Here is an 18266-nt window from a genome sequence, read left to right as displayed (position 1 = left end):
ACTTTTATGTGAGAGAGAAATAAATGCCTATTTTGTTTGAGCCATTATTATTTGGAGTCTCTGTCTCCTGAAAACAAGTCTATTTCCAAAATACATATATACAAAATTCCTGGCCCTACCTTTGCAAACTTTTATTGTAGGAGGTCTATGATGAAGCCCAAGTATCTGTATTTTATTAAGTTTCCCAGGGAAATTATTTTGATGTTCCAACAGTTTGGGGAGCCACTGAGTTGCAAATGGCTCAAAAAAGCAATACTAGAAAAGGTCTTGAATAATAAGTAGGAATTAATCAGGCAAAGTCTGGGGGGCAAAGTCAGTCCAAGGAAAAAGGAAAGCCAGAATCAGTGAGAGAACACACGGTGCCAGTGAGTAAAAACCTCGAATGTTTAAGGCTTCAGTCGTGTCTGATTCTTTGCTACCCCATGAACTATAGCCCACCAGGCTCCTCTGTCCATGGGATTTTCCAGGCAAGAATACTGGAGTGGGTAGCCATTCCCTTCTCCAGGGAATCTTCCTGACACATAGTCTCCTGACTTGTGGGTGAATTCTTTACCATCTGAGCCACCAGGGACGCCCTCAGCACTCCTAGAACATTGAATAATAGGCATGCAGGAATAACAGATGAAGCTAAGAAGGATGCAGTGAGTGAAGTGAAAGTCACTCAATCATGTCCAACTCCTTGCGACTCCATGGACTCTACAGTCCATGGAATTCTCCAGACCAGAATACTGAAGTGGGTAGCCTTTCCCTTCTTCAGAGGATCTTCCCAACCCAGGGATTGAACCCAGGTCTCCTGCATTGCAGATGGATTCTTTACCAGCTGAGCCACCAGGGAAGCCCAAGAATACTGGAGTGGGTAGCCTATCACTTCTCCAGAGAATCTTCCCGACTCAGGAATTGAACCGGGTCTCCTGCGTTGCAGGCAGATTTTTTTTACCAGCTGAGCCACCAGGGAAGCCCTAAGAAGACTGCACAGGTGATGCTATCACGAGGACCTGGGCAGCTACCAAAATACTAGACCTTATAAGTTGTGGAAAACTGTTTTTAAGAGCTTAAAGGAGAAGAGTGATCCAATCAGACTTTTGTTTGTTTGTTCTAATATCTTAGAACATTTGCCTTTATATGTTTATACAATTTTTACAGGACTTTCTGGGTGGCTCAGTCAGTAAAGAATCTGCCTGCAACGCAGGAGACACAGGAGACGCAGGTTCGATCCCTGGGTCAGGAAGATCTCCTGGAGAAGGAAATGTCAAACCACTCCAGTATTCTTGCCTGAAAATCCCATGGACAAAGGAGCCTGATGGGCTACAGCCCGTGGGGGTTAAAGAGTCAGACACGACTTAGTGACTAAACCACCACAGTTTTTACAAATGGAGTTATGATGTATATATTGTTGCCTTTTAATGACATTAAATATTCATCTGCAGCTTCATTCTAAACAGATAAATACCACCTCATTTTATGAATATGTACTATTTTTAACCAGTCCCATTATGATGGCTTCATTCGGCTTCAGTTTTAGCTAAGCTGGAGCTATATTTCCAAGAATTCCTTTCCCTATATAACCTGGGTTATAGCTGGCCATGAGAAAAACGTAGGTAGGATTGGGCAGGCAGAAGTGAGAGAGCAGCCGTTTTTATGCTCTTAAGGCCAGTGTAGGGCTCTGTGCACTCACACATATTGCAGCGCCTCTGCTGGTTCACCTCGTTGGTGTGGGGCAGTGGCCAGGCCTGCAGCTCCTCTGGCAACTCTGGGTCTTCTTTGGCTTCTCCAAATGCTGAAAGAAGCAGGTGAAGGATGCCAGCTTCTCCTGCCAATTATTCACATCATCAAGACAGCAGGTGGTAACAGAGGCATGTTCCACTCTGTCCTCACCGGCTCCTGCTCATCTCTGCATTCCCCAAATTCAGGTGTGTTTTTTTCTTCTCAGTTGTTGACATCAGGCCCAACACCAGATTCAGAAAATCCTCCCCCTTACATCCTGACTAGCTGACCACTGATGACCTCAGATGAGCAACGTCTGAGCTCTATAGTAAGTCCTTTAGTCCCTTTCATCCTTTATGGTTGTACTTCTCTGATGAAACTCCAACTGAACCCTAACCCTCTATGTTCATCGGGTTCTCCGGGAATCAGACACTGAGGCAGACAGAGGAATGCCATTGGGAGTAACATCTGGGAAGATAAGACAGTGAGGAAGCAGGACTGGTCCAGTGGCGCCTCAGACAGCAAGGCGGACTTGGCAAAGAAAGATTCAGCTATGTCAGCAGGGAATCTGGAGCCGTTTCTGCTAGAGGAGCCCCACTGATAAGCAAAACTCTCAGGCCCTTGCACCTTGCTCGGTCCTCAGCAGCCAGGACTGCCTCAGAATAGCGTGGCCTCTGCGTGAGAGTAAGGTGCATCCCAAGCAGGTCAAAGCTGGAATCTGCCAGCCCCAGCACTCTCTGAAGTGAAGAGCAAGTTCATTCTTGAAGGGACCCCGCCACGGCGCACCCCACAGCTGCCCCACCCACAGGCACACGGTTAATTGATTCCGGTTTTTCATGCTGCTATAAACAAGACTTAGGTGAATAATCTGGTAGTTCAATCTTTTTGCACATCCATAATTATTTACTTAGGATTAATTCCTAGGAATGAGAGTTCTGAGTCAAAGAGGAGGGCCAGTTTTGAGGCTTTTGATTTATGAAAGCAGAGTGATCCTTAGGAGAGTCATGGTTTTAATCAGAGTTTAATGAACATTGAGGCTGAATATTTTTATATGATTTTGGACATTTGTATTTCTTTTTAAAATTGTCTTGCTCTATGCCTATATGATATTCATCTTTTTAAAAGGATTTGAAAGAGCTATTTATATGTAAAAGATTTTAACCCCATGTTTAACATATATTAATATAATGTAAAGGATCCTTCAGTTTGCCCTTTAACTTCTTTCGTGTTTCTTTGGATATACAGAATTTTTATATATTTAGTACTATTAATAGTTTCCTTGGTGATTATTCTTAGAAAAGGCTTGGCTACTCAAGATTACATTAATATTCCATTATATCCTTTTTTATTTTAAATCATTTATTTAATCTTGTGATGTGATTTGGGGGGATCTAATATATAAATATATCATGTTTTATCATACTGTATAAACTCTGTGTGTGTGTGACTGTACTTTCTTTTTTGTCCCATTGGTCCTTCTGTAGCAATATCCCCACTGTCTTAAATATTTTGGTTTCAGGACTTCCTTGGTGGTCCAGTGGCTAAGACTCCACTGCAAAGGACATGGGTTTGATCCCTCATTGGGGAACTAAGATCCCACATGCCAAAAAAAATGTTCGGTTTCATAATAAATATTACCTTTTAAAACATATGTTAAGCATATACAAATATATGAAGCATAATGTGTGCTATTTAACATAACTCTGTTTTAATTATGTAGATTTCATGATGGCTATTAACTATTTAACATAACTATGTTTTAATAATATTTATTTCATGATCATGTTCATTGGTAAGGTAAAGTCCATCTTAAAATTCATTTTTAATAAATATTCACTTCCCAGGCTTCCCTTGTGGCTCAATGGTAAAGAATCCACCTACAGGAGACACAGGTGCGATCCCTGATCTGGGAATGTCCCACATGCCTTGGGACAACTAAGTCTGTGGGCCACAACTATTGAGCCTGTGCTGTAGAGCCCAGGAGCCACAGCTACTGAGCCCACGTGCCACAATTACTGAAGCCCGCATGCTCTAGAAACCAGACTCCGAAACAAGAGAATCCACCAAAATGAGGAGCCTCTCACCACAGCTAGAGAGTAGCCCCTCTCGCCACAATTAGACAGAAGCCTGCGCAACAGTGAAGACCCAACACAGCCAAAAATAAATCATTTTCTTAAAAACCCACTTCCCTTCCCTGTAAGATTATGTGTCTGTTCCTAAATTCACACGTGACAAGTAAAAGATGGCCTTAAATCCTTTAAAACTCCTCTGCTCCAGAGAGGGAGTCCACCTCCTCTCCGCCTGTGGGCTCTGTGACTGGTTTGTCTGGTACATTATGGTGGAAGTGATGTTTCCAGGTTCCGGATTTTCCACTTCCTGTCTCCAGGGTCCCTGTCTCTGGGAGCCCTGAGCTGCCATGGAGGAAGCCCACAACCTTAATACTGCCATGCCAGGGAGCCCAGCCTGCAAGCCATCCCCACCAAGGTGCCAGACCTGTGAGTAAAGCCAAGTCAGAACCTTCAGACCAGCCTGTGGCCAACCAAATACAGCAGAGTGGCCTCAGTCAAAGTCAGCACCACGTGCTGCAGAAGAATTGCCCCGCTGAGCCCTGCCCTGATGCACAAAATTGTCAGCTGTAATAAAATGCTGGTCGTTTTAAGCTAAGTTTTTGGGTGACTTGCTATACAGATACTGTTCTATCATGTGATAGAAATCATGACTCCCTGGCAGGGGGAGTACATTCCTGCCCTGTGGACCTCAGGTTGGAGTGTGGCTTGCTTTGGCCACTGGTATCCAAGTAGACAAGTCCAAGTAGGCAGGTCCACAGAGAAACTTAGCCGTGTTTCCTGCAGCTCTTTTGCTTTCCTTCTGCATGAGGCATGCCCCTGAGGGGGGCTGCTCCTTCAGCCTGGGTCCTGCAGCATGAAGCCATGCGGAGCCAAGGAGGGCTGACCCACAGCTAACAACATACAGGGCAAACAAGGAATAAACTCTTGCTGTCTTAAGCCATCAACGTTAGGAGTTTTCCATTGTCACAGTCACATTTAGAATAATACGCTACACAACTGTTATTTCTCTCTTTTCATCACTCATGATAAAGTCTGAAAATGCCAGATATTCACTTCTCTAGCCTCTCTTACAGCTAGAGGTGTTCTTATTTTGATCAATGACAACTAAAAGACAATCTATGAGGGGGATATACATTTGGAAAAAAATTTCCTCAGTGATCAAAATAGATAGACATGAAAGGAGTTAACTTTAGCTGCCCCAGCCATTCACCTGTTCTAGACTTTGTTCCTTTGATGGTGTGATGGTTAGAGCCACAGCAGCCATTATGTAAATAGAATCAACAAAGCTGAGAATTAAAAGTCAATATACTGAGGAATGGAGAAGGCAATGGTAACCCACTCCAGTACTATTGCCTGGAAAATCCCATGGACGGAGGAACCTGGTGGGCTGCCGTCTATGGGGTCGCACAGAGTCAGACACGACTGAAGCGACTTAGCAGCAGCAGCAGCATACTGAGGAATGGAAGGTTAAAAAATTTTTGGAGCTTTAATAAAATTGTTGAGACAGCTCTAGAACTGTCTACCACCAAAAACATTTTATAATGTGAGGCAGTTGTCTCAATTGTTAAAGCCACAGTTAGTTGGTAATTCTGTTTTTTGTAGCCGAAAAAAAAAACCAACAAAAAAAACCCTAACTGGTATATAGTTACCTGTTGATTGCATGCAGCCTTTTTCTTTCCACAAGAGCATTCTGATATTCCTTTAAGGAATCCATACCACACACACACACACACACACACACACACAATGCTCTATATTTTAGTACAAGTGGGATTGCAATCTCCAGCTCCTGGGATGAGCACATGACCAGTCTGGCCCATCAGAGTTTTACATCTACCTGGCTATAGCCAGGTAGTATAGAGGTTTACTTCTTTAAGCTGAGGTTCACTTCTGGGTCTTTTGGCAGCACTAAAAGAGAAAGAGAAAAGGGAAAGAGAGGTTCACTTTTCATTGAGATTGCTGCTGGGGAACAAAACTGGCACAGAAAGCACACACAAAGCAGAATGGAGAGTGAAAAGACAAATTTCTGATGATATCCTTGAGCCTTTGGGACCTTTTGCCAGCTCTCCCTTTGGACTCTCTTTCAGTTATATTAAACAATAAACTTCTATTCTTTCATAAGCTGGTTACAACGGAAAGATTCCTGACTGATACAGACCAGAGTCCTGGTTTACAGGTGGTGCCAAGGGGCCTCAGCTGAAGTAAAGCAGGGGTTGGGGTGGGGGGTGAACTAGGGGAAGGATAAAGCACAATCACTCTACAAAGTACTGCTTTTATCTACCTCTTTCATAGATATAAGAGGCTGAGGCATTGAAGGGTAAAGTTCCTTACCCAAGGTTGTTCAGTGAGTAATCAAAAGGATCCAGATTCAATCTCAGGCTTAATAGAACTCCAAAACTCGTTATTTTTACTGAACCACACTGATTCTCAGGTTAGCTGTATAACCAAGAGTCAAGTCTATATTTTGCTTTGTAAACATCAAAAGAGTTTTATTGGTGTTGGCTGGGTGGGGCAGAGGACAACCCAGAGTTTCCTTCTATTGTATTTGAGAGTCAAGTTCAGAATTCTTAATTACTTTCCTGATTAGCCATAATTAGCTTTACACAACATTACTACTTAAGTGCTGCTCCCCAAGGCTCCTACACGTGCTGTCTCAGGTTCAGTCACCTTGGCAAGGAAAGGGGATTTTGGAATTTTCATCTTATTTTCAGGAATATGTAGATGAGTTTTTCCAGAAAATTCCAGATCAGCAAAAGCCCTTCCCAGCATCTCTGGTGCAACAGGCGAGGGTCAGCTTCAGAGCCTGTCCCACACCTCTCCGGGGAGTTTATTCTCTCTCAAGGGAGAATCCCAAGCACCAAGCCCCCAGCCCCTCCCTGGAGGACTCTGTTGTCTGAGTCCAGCAGGCAGCCAGGTTCACAGGCCCTGTTGCCAAGCCCACAGTCTTATCAGGTCTGGACACAAATGTCAGCAAGGGGTTGCTGCTCTTAACATTTCCAGCTCTGTAACAGTTCATCTGTCATAACGCCCTGCTGCTTGTCCTGGACCTGACCTGGTGAGTGGACTCACCACGTGGCCACACTCTACCAAACCCAAGCTGACCAGTAGCCCATCTGAGGAGCTGGATGCCCAACCCACCAATGGCTGCCTCCAAAATGGTCCCTGGACCCAGGATTGCTGCCTCCCAGTTCCCCCAAGCCAGCGGATCCCAATGTGTTAGGAAAGGCATTGCTCATGTACCCAAGATGATTTTCCTAGATGACCCCACAGCTTTAAATAAACCCAATCACTCAGTGACAAGATGGTTCTCTTTCTCCATGCTTCAGATCATCACAAAGGAGTTGTGCTTCAGGCAGCTTTGTCTTTTACAACTCTTTAACGCTTGCTAATTTCCCTTTTTGACTTTTTTTTTTTTTGGTTCCTTTGTGTGTATTGTGTTTGTATGGTTATTTTGTTTATGGCAGTTTGTAATTTACAAGAGTAATATTCAGTTCCCTTGATAAGCTCAAAGACATAAATTTTTAAACAAGTCGATTCATTGGCAAATAATAAGTGAATAATGGCGCAGCGCGCAGACTGTAAGGCAACAGTGCCGAGGGTGGCAAATAAATCACTGACATTTGGCAGCTGCTGCTCAGAGCACAGGGCTCCCCGCCCATGTCGTCAGGCACCCGCCTCCCCATGGAACAAATCCACAGGCTACTCTGTCAGAGTCGATATCAAGAGGGTGAGGTTCAACCAGTTTATACCACGGCAGCCAGATGGACACCCCACCCTCCTGCCTGACAAAGGTCTCCAACCTCCTGAGCTCAGCAAGATACAGGGGATTTCAGGCTGAGAAAAGGTGGGGGCGGTTTGCTCCCCCACCCACCAGAACAGCAAGTAGAGACTAGGGGAATCCCCCAGTCCTTCCAGGGACCCTTACTGGTCAGGAGCACTAGTCACTGGTGGGCTTCCCAAGTGGTTCAGTGGTAAAGAATCCACCTGCAATGCAGGAGACACAGGTTCGATCCTTGAGTCAGGAATATCCCTTGGAGGAGGAAATGGCAACCCACTCCAGTATTCTTGCCTGGAAAATCCCATTGACAGAGGTGCCTGGTGGGCTACAGTCCACAGGGTCACAAAGACTCAGACACAACTTAGCAATTAAACAACTAGTCACTGATGCAGAGCAGGTGTGGAACCAGAGCCTATGGGCCAGCATTTCTAAAAGTTCAATCTTTGGACCTCCAATATCAGAATCATGTATTTAAAATATAGATTTCCCTGGAGAGGCAGGAGCTCTCAAATGGGGTCGAAGGGTCTGAACTTTTAAATCAGATGATAGTTACTGCCAGGAAAATTTGAGAAACATTGTAATGGGGAAAAGACCAACTATAAAGGATGATTCCCACCCACCCACGCCTTCCCTCTCCTCTTCTCTCTATGCCCAAATCTTCCCCCAGAGTGCCTGGAAAAAATAACTATTCGGTGAGATTTATACCCTCCCCCCCACCTTCCATTGGAGCCAAAAACCAAGGAAACATCTCTCAATCAAAAAGTCTTTGTTCAAGCAGAAGTCCTCGGACAAAAGCCCAAAATTTCATCAGAAATCAAACATCCGCTTTGCCCCCTCCCCTCAGCTGTGAAACTTATCTGTCAGAATCACATAATCACAATGCGAAAGTCTAAGTGGGGTCAATGTACCACCTCAGATAATTCCATGTACCTAGAGCCCCAAAGGTGCATAGTCTTTGCATGACCTCAAACTCCCTGGACTCAGAAAACACCAGGAGCTGCCCAGACACCTAACCAGGGGCTCCTTCTAAGTGTCCCATGGAGCGCCAGCAACACCTGAGGACCATGAGCCTGTGTTCTGGAAGGTCCGGCGCATGTCAAGCTGAGTTTCTCCAGAGCGCCCTGAGACAAGGTTTGGAGAGCAAGGTGTCTGCTCGTGAGGTGATCCAGGAAACACTGATAGGGGAAAGAGAGACAGGACAAAAGGAGCCAAACAGGGTGCCATGGGAGTAGGCTAATACCGTGGGCAACTGGGCTCAAGCCTGCTAGAGAGTCTGAGAGTGAAGAGAACACGCCCCTGTTGTCCCACCTGAGAGGTGAGGTATTTAGCTTTCCATTTCCAGGTGGCGCAGTGGTAAAAAAAATTCACCTGCCAATGCAGGAGACACAAGAGATGGGGGTTCAATCCCTGGGTCAGGAAGATCCCCTGGAGAAATGGCAACCCACTCCAGTATTCTCTCTGGGAAATCCCATGAAAAGAGGAGCCTGGAGAGCTACAGTCCATGGGGTTGCAAACCGTCAGACACGATTCACCCCACCTCAGTCAGTCAGCCCATCTCTCATTGGTTGAGAGCTCTCCCGTGGTCACTGACTCCCTGGCACTTAAGCCAGCCCCTCTCACAGAAGCTGAGCACATGACTACAGCAGGCAAAGCCCCCAGGACAGACTGTTCCCCATGCTTGTAGGAAGCAGCCATTGGGGTTGGTTGCTCAAAAAATGAAAAACAGAACTAACATATGATCCAGCAATCCCACTTCTGAGCACATATCCAAAGGAAACGAAATGGCTATCTTGAAAAGATATCTGCACTCCATGTTTTTTTGCAGCATTATTCACAATAATCAATCCAAATGTCCATCAACAGATGAATAGATAAAAATGTGGTATAGGAGGTTGAGCTATGAGCACCACCGTTTTGCGCCAGGAATCCTGTTGGGAAGGTCTGGCGCCAGGCCACGTGCTGTCCTGGAAGCCAGTGAACTAGACTCGGCACAGAGGAAACAAGGTCAGACTTTTTTATCACCCAGGTTGTTTTTATTCCCTGGGGATTCTGTATGGGCTTTGCTGGTGACAAACCCCTCCTCTGCCTTTTGTCCAGCTCCTCCCTGTGTGGATCTGAGGGACGCTGAGGGCCTGGGTCTTTTTCGGGAACTGCTTCCTGCTGAGCATGGGTGGCCTGAGCGGAGGAGAGGAACTTCTCTAGGTTTGTGTGGTTGCCCCCAGGCCTCGGTCCTGACTGGTCTCATCCCCAGATGGGCGATCCCCATTTGTCTAACCTTTGGGAGACAAAGGACCCCAAACAGTTTAAGATCCATGGCCCAAATGTTAGCAAAAGAATAACACTCCCATGTCAAATTTTTCCTGAAAATGCAGATGTCTAGGCCTTTGGCCCTGGCCCAAGGCTTATGGCCAAGCCTGAATCTCCCTTGCCACACTTCAGTTGTGTCTCAGAAGAGAAGCTTCAGGTCAGAGAGGGTCACACAAGTGGTCCAGGGGGTCTGGTCTGTTTCCTCAGGTCATTTCTCCAGAGATTGGGGCAGAATATCAGGCCCCAGCATGGCCAGCGTGGTGTACCAATTAGGGAAAATTGGATGTACATCTTCAGTGGCTTCACTAATCGCCCTGATGTCCTGTACCAGCCAATATTCCCCATTGGGTTTCTTTAGGGGGAGGATGGGGTACCACAGGCCGATTGGCCTGGTCTAATAAGGCCCTGGTCATTTACGGTCTGTGTCACAAGGGAATGCTGGCAGAGAGGGTACTGCTTTCTATTGGGCCGTGTATGTCTGGGTTTTAGATGGACTACCACAGGACTGGCTCTGGTAGCTGGTCCTACCTGTCCCTGGGCCCACAGCTCAGGATTTACTCCAGGGAGATGGACTTGCTCTGTGTGGGAGGTTTGTCCTCAGTTATTAACATTATCATCTTCTGCCTCTTTGTCTAAGGGGACACCAGTCTCCAGTTTGTCTCCCATTAGGTGGAGCTGCTGCTGCTGCTAAGTTGCTTCAGTCGTGTCCAACTCTGTGCGACCCCATAGATGGCAGCCCACCAGGCTCCCCCGTCCTTGGGATTCTCCAGGCAAGAACACTGGAGTGGGTTGCCATTTCCTTCTCCAATGCATGAAAGTGAAAAGTGAAAGGGAAGTCGCTCAGTCGTATTCGACTCTTAGCGACCCCATGGACTGCAGCCTACCAGGCTCCTCCGTCCATAGGATTTTCCAGGCAAGAGTACTGGAGTGGGATGCCATTGCCTTCTCCGATTAGGTGGAGAGTAACCCCCAATTTGGGGATTACTTCCCAGGTGGAGCTAGTGGTAAAGAACCTACCTTCCAGTTCTCAGTAGGAGACATAAAAGACCATGGGTTTGATCCCTTGGTCAGGAAGATCCCCTGGAGGAGGGCATGGTAACCCACTCCAGTATTCTTGCCTGGAGAATACCATGGACAGAGGAGCCTGGCAGGCTACAGTCCATGGGGTCACAAAGAGCCAGACACAACTGAAGCAACTTAGCACAGACACTACCCCCAGTTTCTGTAAGGTATCTCTTCCTAGCAGGGGTAAAGGGCATTCAGGGATTCAGGGATGAACCGGAAGGAATGGGTGCACCTGTGTTCATACAGTTCACACTCTAGTAGCTCTATGAATGTCCTTTCTTAGGCCTTCCCTGATAGCCCCATAATTTTACAATTTTTCATGACCAAGTTTGCCTGATCCGGTTTTTGTTGTTGTTTAGTCACTAAGTCCTGACCGCACGGACTGTAGCCTGCCATGGAATTTTCCAGGCAAGAATACTGGAGTGGGTCACCATTTCGTTCTCCAGAGAATCTTCCTGACCCAGGGATTGAATCTGCATCTCTTGCATTGCAGGCAGATCCGTTACCACTGAGCCACTTGGGAAGCAATCCAGCATTCAGAACTAAGTAAATGGCACTGGTGTCCACTAAGAATTCAGCAGTCTTTGCCCTTGTATCCAAAGTCAGCCAGGACTCCTTGAGGGTCAGTTGGAGTGCCAGCTTAGGAGCCTCCTGACCCCAACATTCTTCATCTTTCTGAACCTTTTGCTGTCAAGGATAGTAGCTGAGATTTGCATTTCCATCCCTTTTCGGGGGGTGTCACATTCTCTTTTCCAGGTCCCTCTTGTGTACATATGGCACACTGATTAGGTCCTAGCTGCCTTGGCTTGCTGTCCCTCAATGGGGGCCAGAGGGCACTCATCAGAGTCAAGAGTCTCTGTGGGTGGTTAGCCCAGGTTCCCGTGCTGACTGGTTGACGTTGGAGGGCAGGAGCCAGTAGCTGGCCTCGCCTCCGGGCCTTTTTATCCTCTGCTTTTTGAGAGCAGCTCACAGGTCTCCCCAGCCCACTTCTGGAAGAAGTCAGGTCACTGGTCTCATGCCTCCCTTGGGACCCTTTCATGCTCAGGTGTCTTTAGTGCCTTTTCCTGAACTTGGACTGAGTGTACTCATTCTGTTTTTTCATGAGTACCCATGATCTGGGTTTTTCTTGGTCTCACCTCTTGGCTCACAGGGCTGCCCATGCTCCTTCACTAAACTGGAAGTGATGATGGAGAATGCTACTGTTGACCCCTGGAGGTCAGCAAGGACAGTAAGAAGCTCTGGTGCAGCCATGACATCGTGTACAGAGGTCAAGAGGACAGACCGCTGGCAAGACAGCAGGCAGGACTGCTGGGCTCCCTCTGGTCCACGGATCCCCACTGTCCCCAGGCATCCAGCAGCATGGGAGACCAGCCAGAGACAGCAGATAGACACGCATGAGTTTCAGTCTCTGATCCCCAGAGATGCCACAGTGGGAGGAACCAGCTCAAGGGGGCAGAGTCCAGATGACTATGGGGGCTATGCTGGGTGCACACCACACCTGGGTACCAGGTTGCTGGGCAGAGGGGTTCTGAGTTCGTCCAGAGGCCACCACCATTCTACCGCATCAGACTGTACTTGGAGATTAGTCAGTCATCCTAACTCGAACCTCCCAAAGCCACCACACTCCTCCCACGAGAGCAAACTGGAGCCTAGGGGATCGGTGCAGGCCAAAAAGCCATGATCTGCCCTATCTGGATCACCAAAACTTGTTACCAATGCTTTTGAGTCAGTCCTCTCAGTCTTCCTGCCCTGTGTTGTTGGAGCCAATAAAATGAGACCAAGTTTGGTTCAGAAGCAAAAAAATAAAGTGGTATACACATTGTTGTTGTTTCGTCGCTAAGTCATGTCCAACTGTTTGCAACCCTACAGACTGTAGCCCGCCAGGAAAGCTATGACAAACCTAGACAGTGTATTAAAGTAGAGCCATCACTTTGCCAATAAAGGTCCATATAGTCAAAGCTATGGTTTTTCCAGTAGTCATATAGAGATGTGAGAGGTGGACAATAAAGAAGGCTTAGTGTCGAAGAATTGATGCTTTCAAACTGCAGTGATGAAGGAAACTCTTGAGAGTCCCTTGAATAGCAAGATCCAACCAGTCAATCCTAAAGGAAATCAACTCTGAATACTCATTGGAAGGACTGATGCTGAAGCTCCAATACTTTGGCCACCTGATGCGAAATAGCCGACTCATTGGGAAAGACCCTGATGCTGGGAAAGATTGAAGGCAAAAGGAGAAGAGGGCAGCAGAGGATGAGATGGTTAGATAGCATCACCAACTTAATGAAAATGAATCTGAGGAAAGCCCCGGAGATAGTGATGGATAGGGGAACCTGGCACACTGCAGTCGGAGAGTTGCACTCAGAGAGTCGGATGCAACTTAACGACTGAACAATAATCCAAGCTGAGTAATTTCCAGAGATCTGCCATACAACGTAGCATCTACAGTAAACAATATTGTGCACTAAAACATGTGTTAAGCAGATAGGTCTCATAGTAAATGTTCTTAGTACACATTACACTCATTTAAAAAAAAAATTAAAATCACAGGGACACAAGGAAATTTTTGGAGATGATGGATATGTTTATTATCTTGATCGTGGTAATGGTGATACAAGAGTATACATATGTCCAAACTCACCAAATTGCATACATTAATTAGATGTAGTTTTTTGTACACCAATTATACCTCAATAAATCTGGGGAAAAGCCATTGGCATACACAGTAATGGTTAATGCCAGGCAGCTGATATGCTAATAAATGTTTAACAACAGGCTCTTCTAAGCAGAAAAGCCCCAGACTGTTGCATCTGCCAGTGTCTATGATGTAAAGACTCCCAACACAGCAGTTTGAAGCCACCAAGTCTGACATCACTGAAGCCAGAGTCAGGAAGACCGAAGCACAATTGCCTCCCATGCGCTGATACAAGACAACTTCAGCACAGGCTTGGGAAGGGATACAGGCATCTCCTATACGAACAGCCAGAGTGCTTCATGACGGACATAGGATCTCCAGATTTTATGTGACTTTTATACTCTATTCTGTGAAATGCCAATGTTTGAACATCTTACTATGAAAAAAAAGGAAGTACTCCCCAAACCTTTTAATTATCTCATACTCTAGGAAGACGTCTTCTTTATTATTTTTATATCACCTCTTCCCCAGCTACCCATCCTCATCACACTGGTAAATACCTATGAGATCAGAGAAAACCCATTTAAGAAACCAGACTTTAAGAATCCCTCCACTTGGTCAACCCAAGAGTAATGGAGATCTCTTGTTTTGCTTGACCAATATCTTTTCCCCTTCTGATAAAAGCCTTTCATTTTCCTTGAAGCAACCACCCCTTACCCTATCTGGAGTCCTCAGGCCTTACTTCCTGGCTTTGGCGGTTGGCACACGACACAGTCCTGGCCAAAGGGAGTTCCATTCCCCTGGAGAAGGGACAAGGCTCCTGTGGGGCTAAGGACATTCTTTGTTTGGAATTGTTGAAAAAAGAAAATCTCTTCCCACTGCTAGGAGGATGGAAGCCTGGAGCTGCTAGTGACCATCCTCCACCACAAGGAAAGAGCCCCCCTGAGAATGAATCCAATACAAAAGAAAGCTGAGATGAGAAACAGAGAAAAACTGAGTCCCAATAGCATCTTTTGAGCCCTTGGATCCAGCTGTGCCTGAGACACTTCCAGACTCCCAGTTTTCTAAAGACACTTTCATACTTTTTCAATGTATGAGCCCATAAAATTCCTCTTTAACTTTGATTTAGGTTTTTGGTCACTTAAAACCGCCAAGATTTCTGGCCCATTCACAGATCTGAGATCAGGTAAGTTATTACACACCCTTCCGGTTTTCTCTCCTTGGCCCTAAATAGAGCTCAGTGTAGACGTAAGAATACAGTTCACTGGGGCTGTGCCTCCCCAGATGAATCCCAAGCAGAACTGGTCCATGTAAGCTACCCAAAGGCACAACGGGGGTCACTTCAGAATCCGGATGCTCATTTTCTGTTCGATGTTCATCTTTTCTAAGGACTGGGGAGGGCGAGATGGGTGGTAGTCAAGAGGCTTGAATTCCAAACCTCTATGCTTCCAACCTCCTTTCCCATTCCCGAGGCCCCATGATTCCCTGGGGACCCCTCTCTTTATGCCCTCCTCCTTCCAACATCATCCCCCACGTCCACCTGTCCCAGGGACTCCTGATCTCAGCTCCCCAGGCCTGAGGGCACCCTAACCTTGGCAAACTCCAGGAAGGACACAGCTCCATCCCCATCTTCATCTGCTTCCTGCACTGTGCGGTCGGCGATGCTCTCCAGCTGCTCTTCTGTCACCTGTACCCCAACCATCAGTCGGAGTGCCTGGGATGTTGGAGGAAGAGACAGAGACAGCCATAAAGAGGAGGCACAAGGACCACGAGCACCAACCCCCAAACCTTGTCCACATCACCCCAACTGTTAGTACCAATTTTGCAATCCATTCCTCCTTCACTTTTCACCCCATTCCACTCACTTCCCACCACAACCCCCAATAATTCTCATCACTTCTCCATCCAACCCCCCATGTGGCCTTCACTATCCCAGGTTCACCTCAGCAACATACGGCAAGCTCACTGCGTGCATGCTAAGTTGCTTCACTCGTGTCTGACTTTGTGCAACCCTACTGAATGTAGCCCACCTGGCTCCTCTGTCCAGGGGATTCTCCAGGCAAGAATAACTGGACTGGGTTGTCATGCCCTCACCAGGGATCTTCCCAACCCAGGGCTTGAACCCACATCTCTTGGGTCTCTTGTATTAGCAGGCGGGTTCTTAACCCAACCTCCGTCTATCTTCCACCCTCTTCCCCACCTCATCCTTCAATTAGTCCCAAATCCATCCTCCGCTCCATCACAGTGTTTCTCAGTCTCAGCACTATTGACATTTGGGGCCAGATAACCCCTTGTCATGGGGGCAGAGGGCTACCCTGTGTATTGTAAAATGTTCAGCAGAGTTCCTGACCTCTGCCTACTAAGTGTCAGGAGCACCGCCCCTTCCCCTTCTTCCCCTTCCCCTTCTTCATTCGCAACAACCAAAAATGCTTTTTAGATACTGCCAACATCATTCAGGGGGCAAAACCTTCCCCCCCCCAACCCCCACATTGACAGCCACTGATCTATATCTAACCTCATACCAAAATGTTCCCCATTCCATCTCCCAACTAACCCACATTCCAACACCACTCATTCCCATTGCCCACCCAAGACCCCAGTCATCTGCATCTCCCACCCACAAACCATCTCCCCATCTTCCACAACTGGGTCACATCTCTTGCCCCTGCGTTCTTCCAACCTGCAGCATCTCATGCCTGGAGATCTTTCCATCTCGATCCAAGTCGTAGAGCTGAAAGGCAACTGGGAAGAAAGTGGAGGAGGGAAAGGATGGGTCTTCCCTGGTTCTCTTCCCTCAAAAGTTCATCTTGGGGGAGTGGGGGGGGGGCGGGGGCGGAGCTCCCAAAGGGAGTAGGAGGGACCTGGGGCCTGTCATGGGGCGTGGTAAATCTGGGGTCTCACTGTGGGGAGGGGGGCACAAACTCACAGCGAAGTTTGTTCATTCTGCTGTTGAGGGGCTCGGGTTCCTTGGGGTCCCGGTTTCCATCGTCCTCTTCATCCACAGGTCGAAAATGAGCCAGGACTCTGACAAAGCCTGGAAAGTCCAGTCGCAGACTCCTGGGAGGGGAGAGGGCAGGTGGGCAATGGGGCAGAAGCGGTGCTCACCGTGACCATCCCTCTGCCTCTGGTCCTGACCTCCCCTGGCAAGCTCTCACCTCCATCTTCCCACCCCGGGAGGCTCACCCGTCTGGGAAGAAGCTGTCTATAATGCGGTCGCCCAGGGGGTTCACGGCCAGCGCCCCGATCTGCTGCAGATCCATGCGGCTGGAAAGACAAAGTTCAAAGAGGAGATGGCCAGGGAGGGGACAGAGTCAGAAAGCAGAGGTGAGAGGTCAGAAGGCCAGCTCCTGCTCACCTCAGGTAGCCCTTGCCGGTCCTATCCAGAGCGTTGAATCGGTCGTAGAGGCGGCGCAGACTGGCCTGCGAGACTGCGGGCCGGGGAGGAGGGGCGGAAAGAAGGGGGTCAGGGGAGTAAGGTAGACGCTGGGGACGCGCCGGGATCCCGGGGCGCGCGCCGTCCACCCGGCGGCAGCAGGGGGTGGGCGGGGGGCGGAGGGCTGGCTGAAAGGAGGGCTCCCAGGGGCAGAGAGGGCAGGGAGGGGGCGGGCGTGACGAGACCCGGGAGATCCGTGAGACCAAAGCCACGGCTTCCATCCACCTCCGTCCGCCTCAATGCCGGCCCGGGGCCACTCTGGGGCCCGCAAGCCGGGAGCCGGGACCCCTGGGTGAACGCGCCTCCCACCCCGCAGCGAGCCGGGCTGCCGGGATCTCCTAGGTTCTCCAGGCCCCGGGATCCCCACCGGAGGCGCCCGGGACCCCGCCGGGCCCCCGGACGCGGCGCGCCGCACTCACAGCCGGTCTCCTGCCGGAGGCTGTCCACGTCGGGGATCCTGGCGGCGTGGGAGCTGCGGGAGCCCATGGCCGAGCTGCCGCCGGACCGCTGTCCTCCCCCCCAACTCCGCCGCCCAGGCGCGGCCGCCTTGTGGCCCCGGGGCCGAAGGCCGCAGCCTTGGCGGGGAGCCAGGCTCCTGAACCCCGGCGTTCCTTGCCTCCCACCACGACCCGGGCGAATGGAAAGCCGGGCCCAGGGTGGCGGGGTCAGCAGGGCGGGCGCGAACAACAGGCGGTTTCATCCCTAGACTCTGAAGTCGGGCGGGGAGGGGCTGGGCAGGGCTGGGCCCGCCCCGCCGTGGGCCCGGCCCTCTCCCGAGGGTCCGCCTCTTCCCTCGCCCGCGGGTCTGTCCCCAACCCCGGCGGGTCCTCTTCCCCCTCCCGAGGGTCTGCCTCTCCCCCTCGTTCGCGGGTCTGTCCCCACCCCCCGCGTGTCCTCCTCCCCCTGCGAGGGTCCGTCCCCCCGCGGGCCCGACCGCCTACCCAGGATCCACTCCCCACCGGCCCCCCGCCGCGGCCCGGCCCCCTCCCGAGGGTCCGCCTCTCCCCGCCGCCCGCGGGTCTGTCCCCACCCCCGCCGGGTCCTCTTCCGCCCCTCCCCGAGGGTCCGCTTCTCCCCCCGCCCGCGGGCCGGCGCCCCCAACCAAGGATCAGTCCCCACCTCCCCCGCCGCGGGTTCATTTCCCCCGCGAGGGTCCTCCTGCCCCCCCACCGCGGGTCTTCCTCCCCACTTTGGGTCCACCCCCGCCCCCCCGCCCCCGCGGGTCCGTCCCCCTTCCCGGGTCCACCCCTCCTCCACCGTCCGACGTACCCCCTCACG

At 49.4% G+C, this 18266-nt stretch overlaps 1 protein-coding gene across 1 annotated transcript; it reads right to left on the bottom strand.

The window, feature by feature from the left end:
• Positions 1–14263: 14263 nt before the first annotated feature.
• CHP2 (calcineurin like EF-hand protein 2) lies at positions 14264–17683 on the bottom strand. Its single transcript, NM_001192405.2, has 7 exons — positions 17408–17683; positions 16911–16983; positions 16739–16819; positions 16482–16612; positions 16236–16297; positions 15147–15269; positions 14264–14946 (listed from the first exon to the last, which is right to left on the bottom strand). The coding sequence occupies exons 1-7, from the start codon at positions 17472–17474 to the stop codon at positions 14893–14895; spliced, it is 591 nt and encodes a 196-aa protein (NP_001179334.1). The 5' UTR covers positions 17475–17683; the 3' UTR covers positions 14264–14892.
• Positions 17684–18266: the final 583 nt, after the last annotated feature.

This window comes from Bos taurus, chromosome 25, assembly GCF_002263795.3.
Source record: "Bos taurus isolate L1 Dominette 01449 registration number 42190680 breed Hereford chromosome 25, ARS-UCD2.0, whole genome shotgun sequence".
Classification (NCBI taxonomy): domain Eukaryota; kingdom Metazoa; phylum Chordata; class Mammalia; order Artiodactyla; family Bovidae; genus Bos; species Bos taurus.
This window is presented reverse-complemented; position numbering and strand designations above follow the sequence as displayed.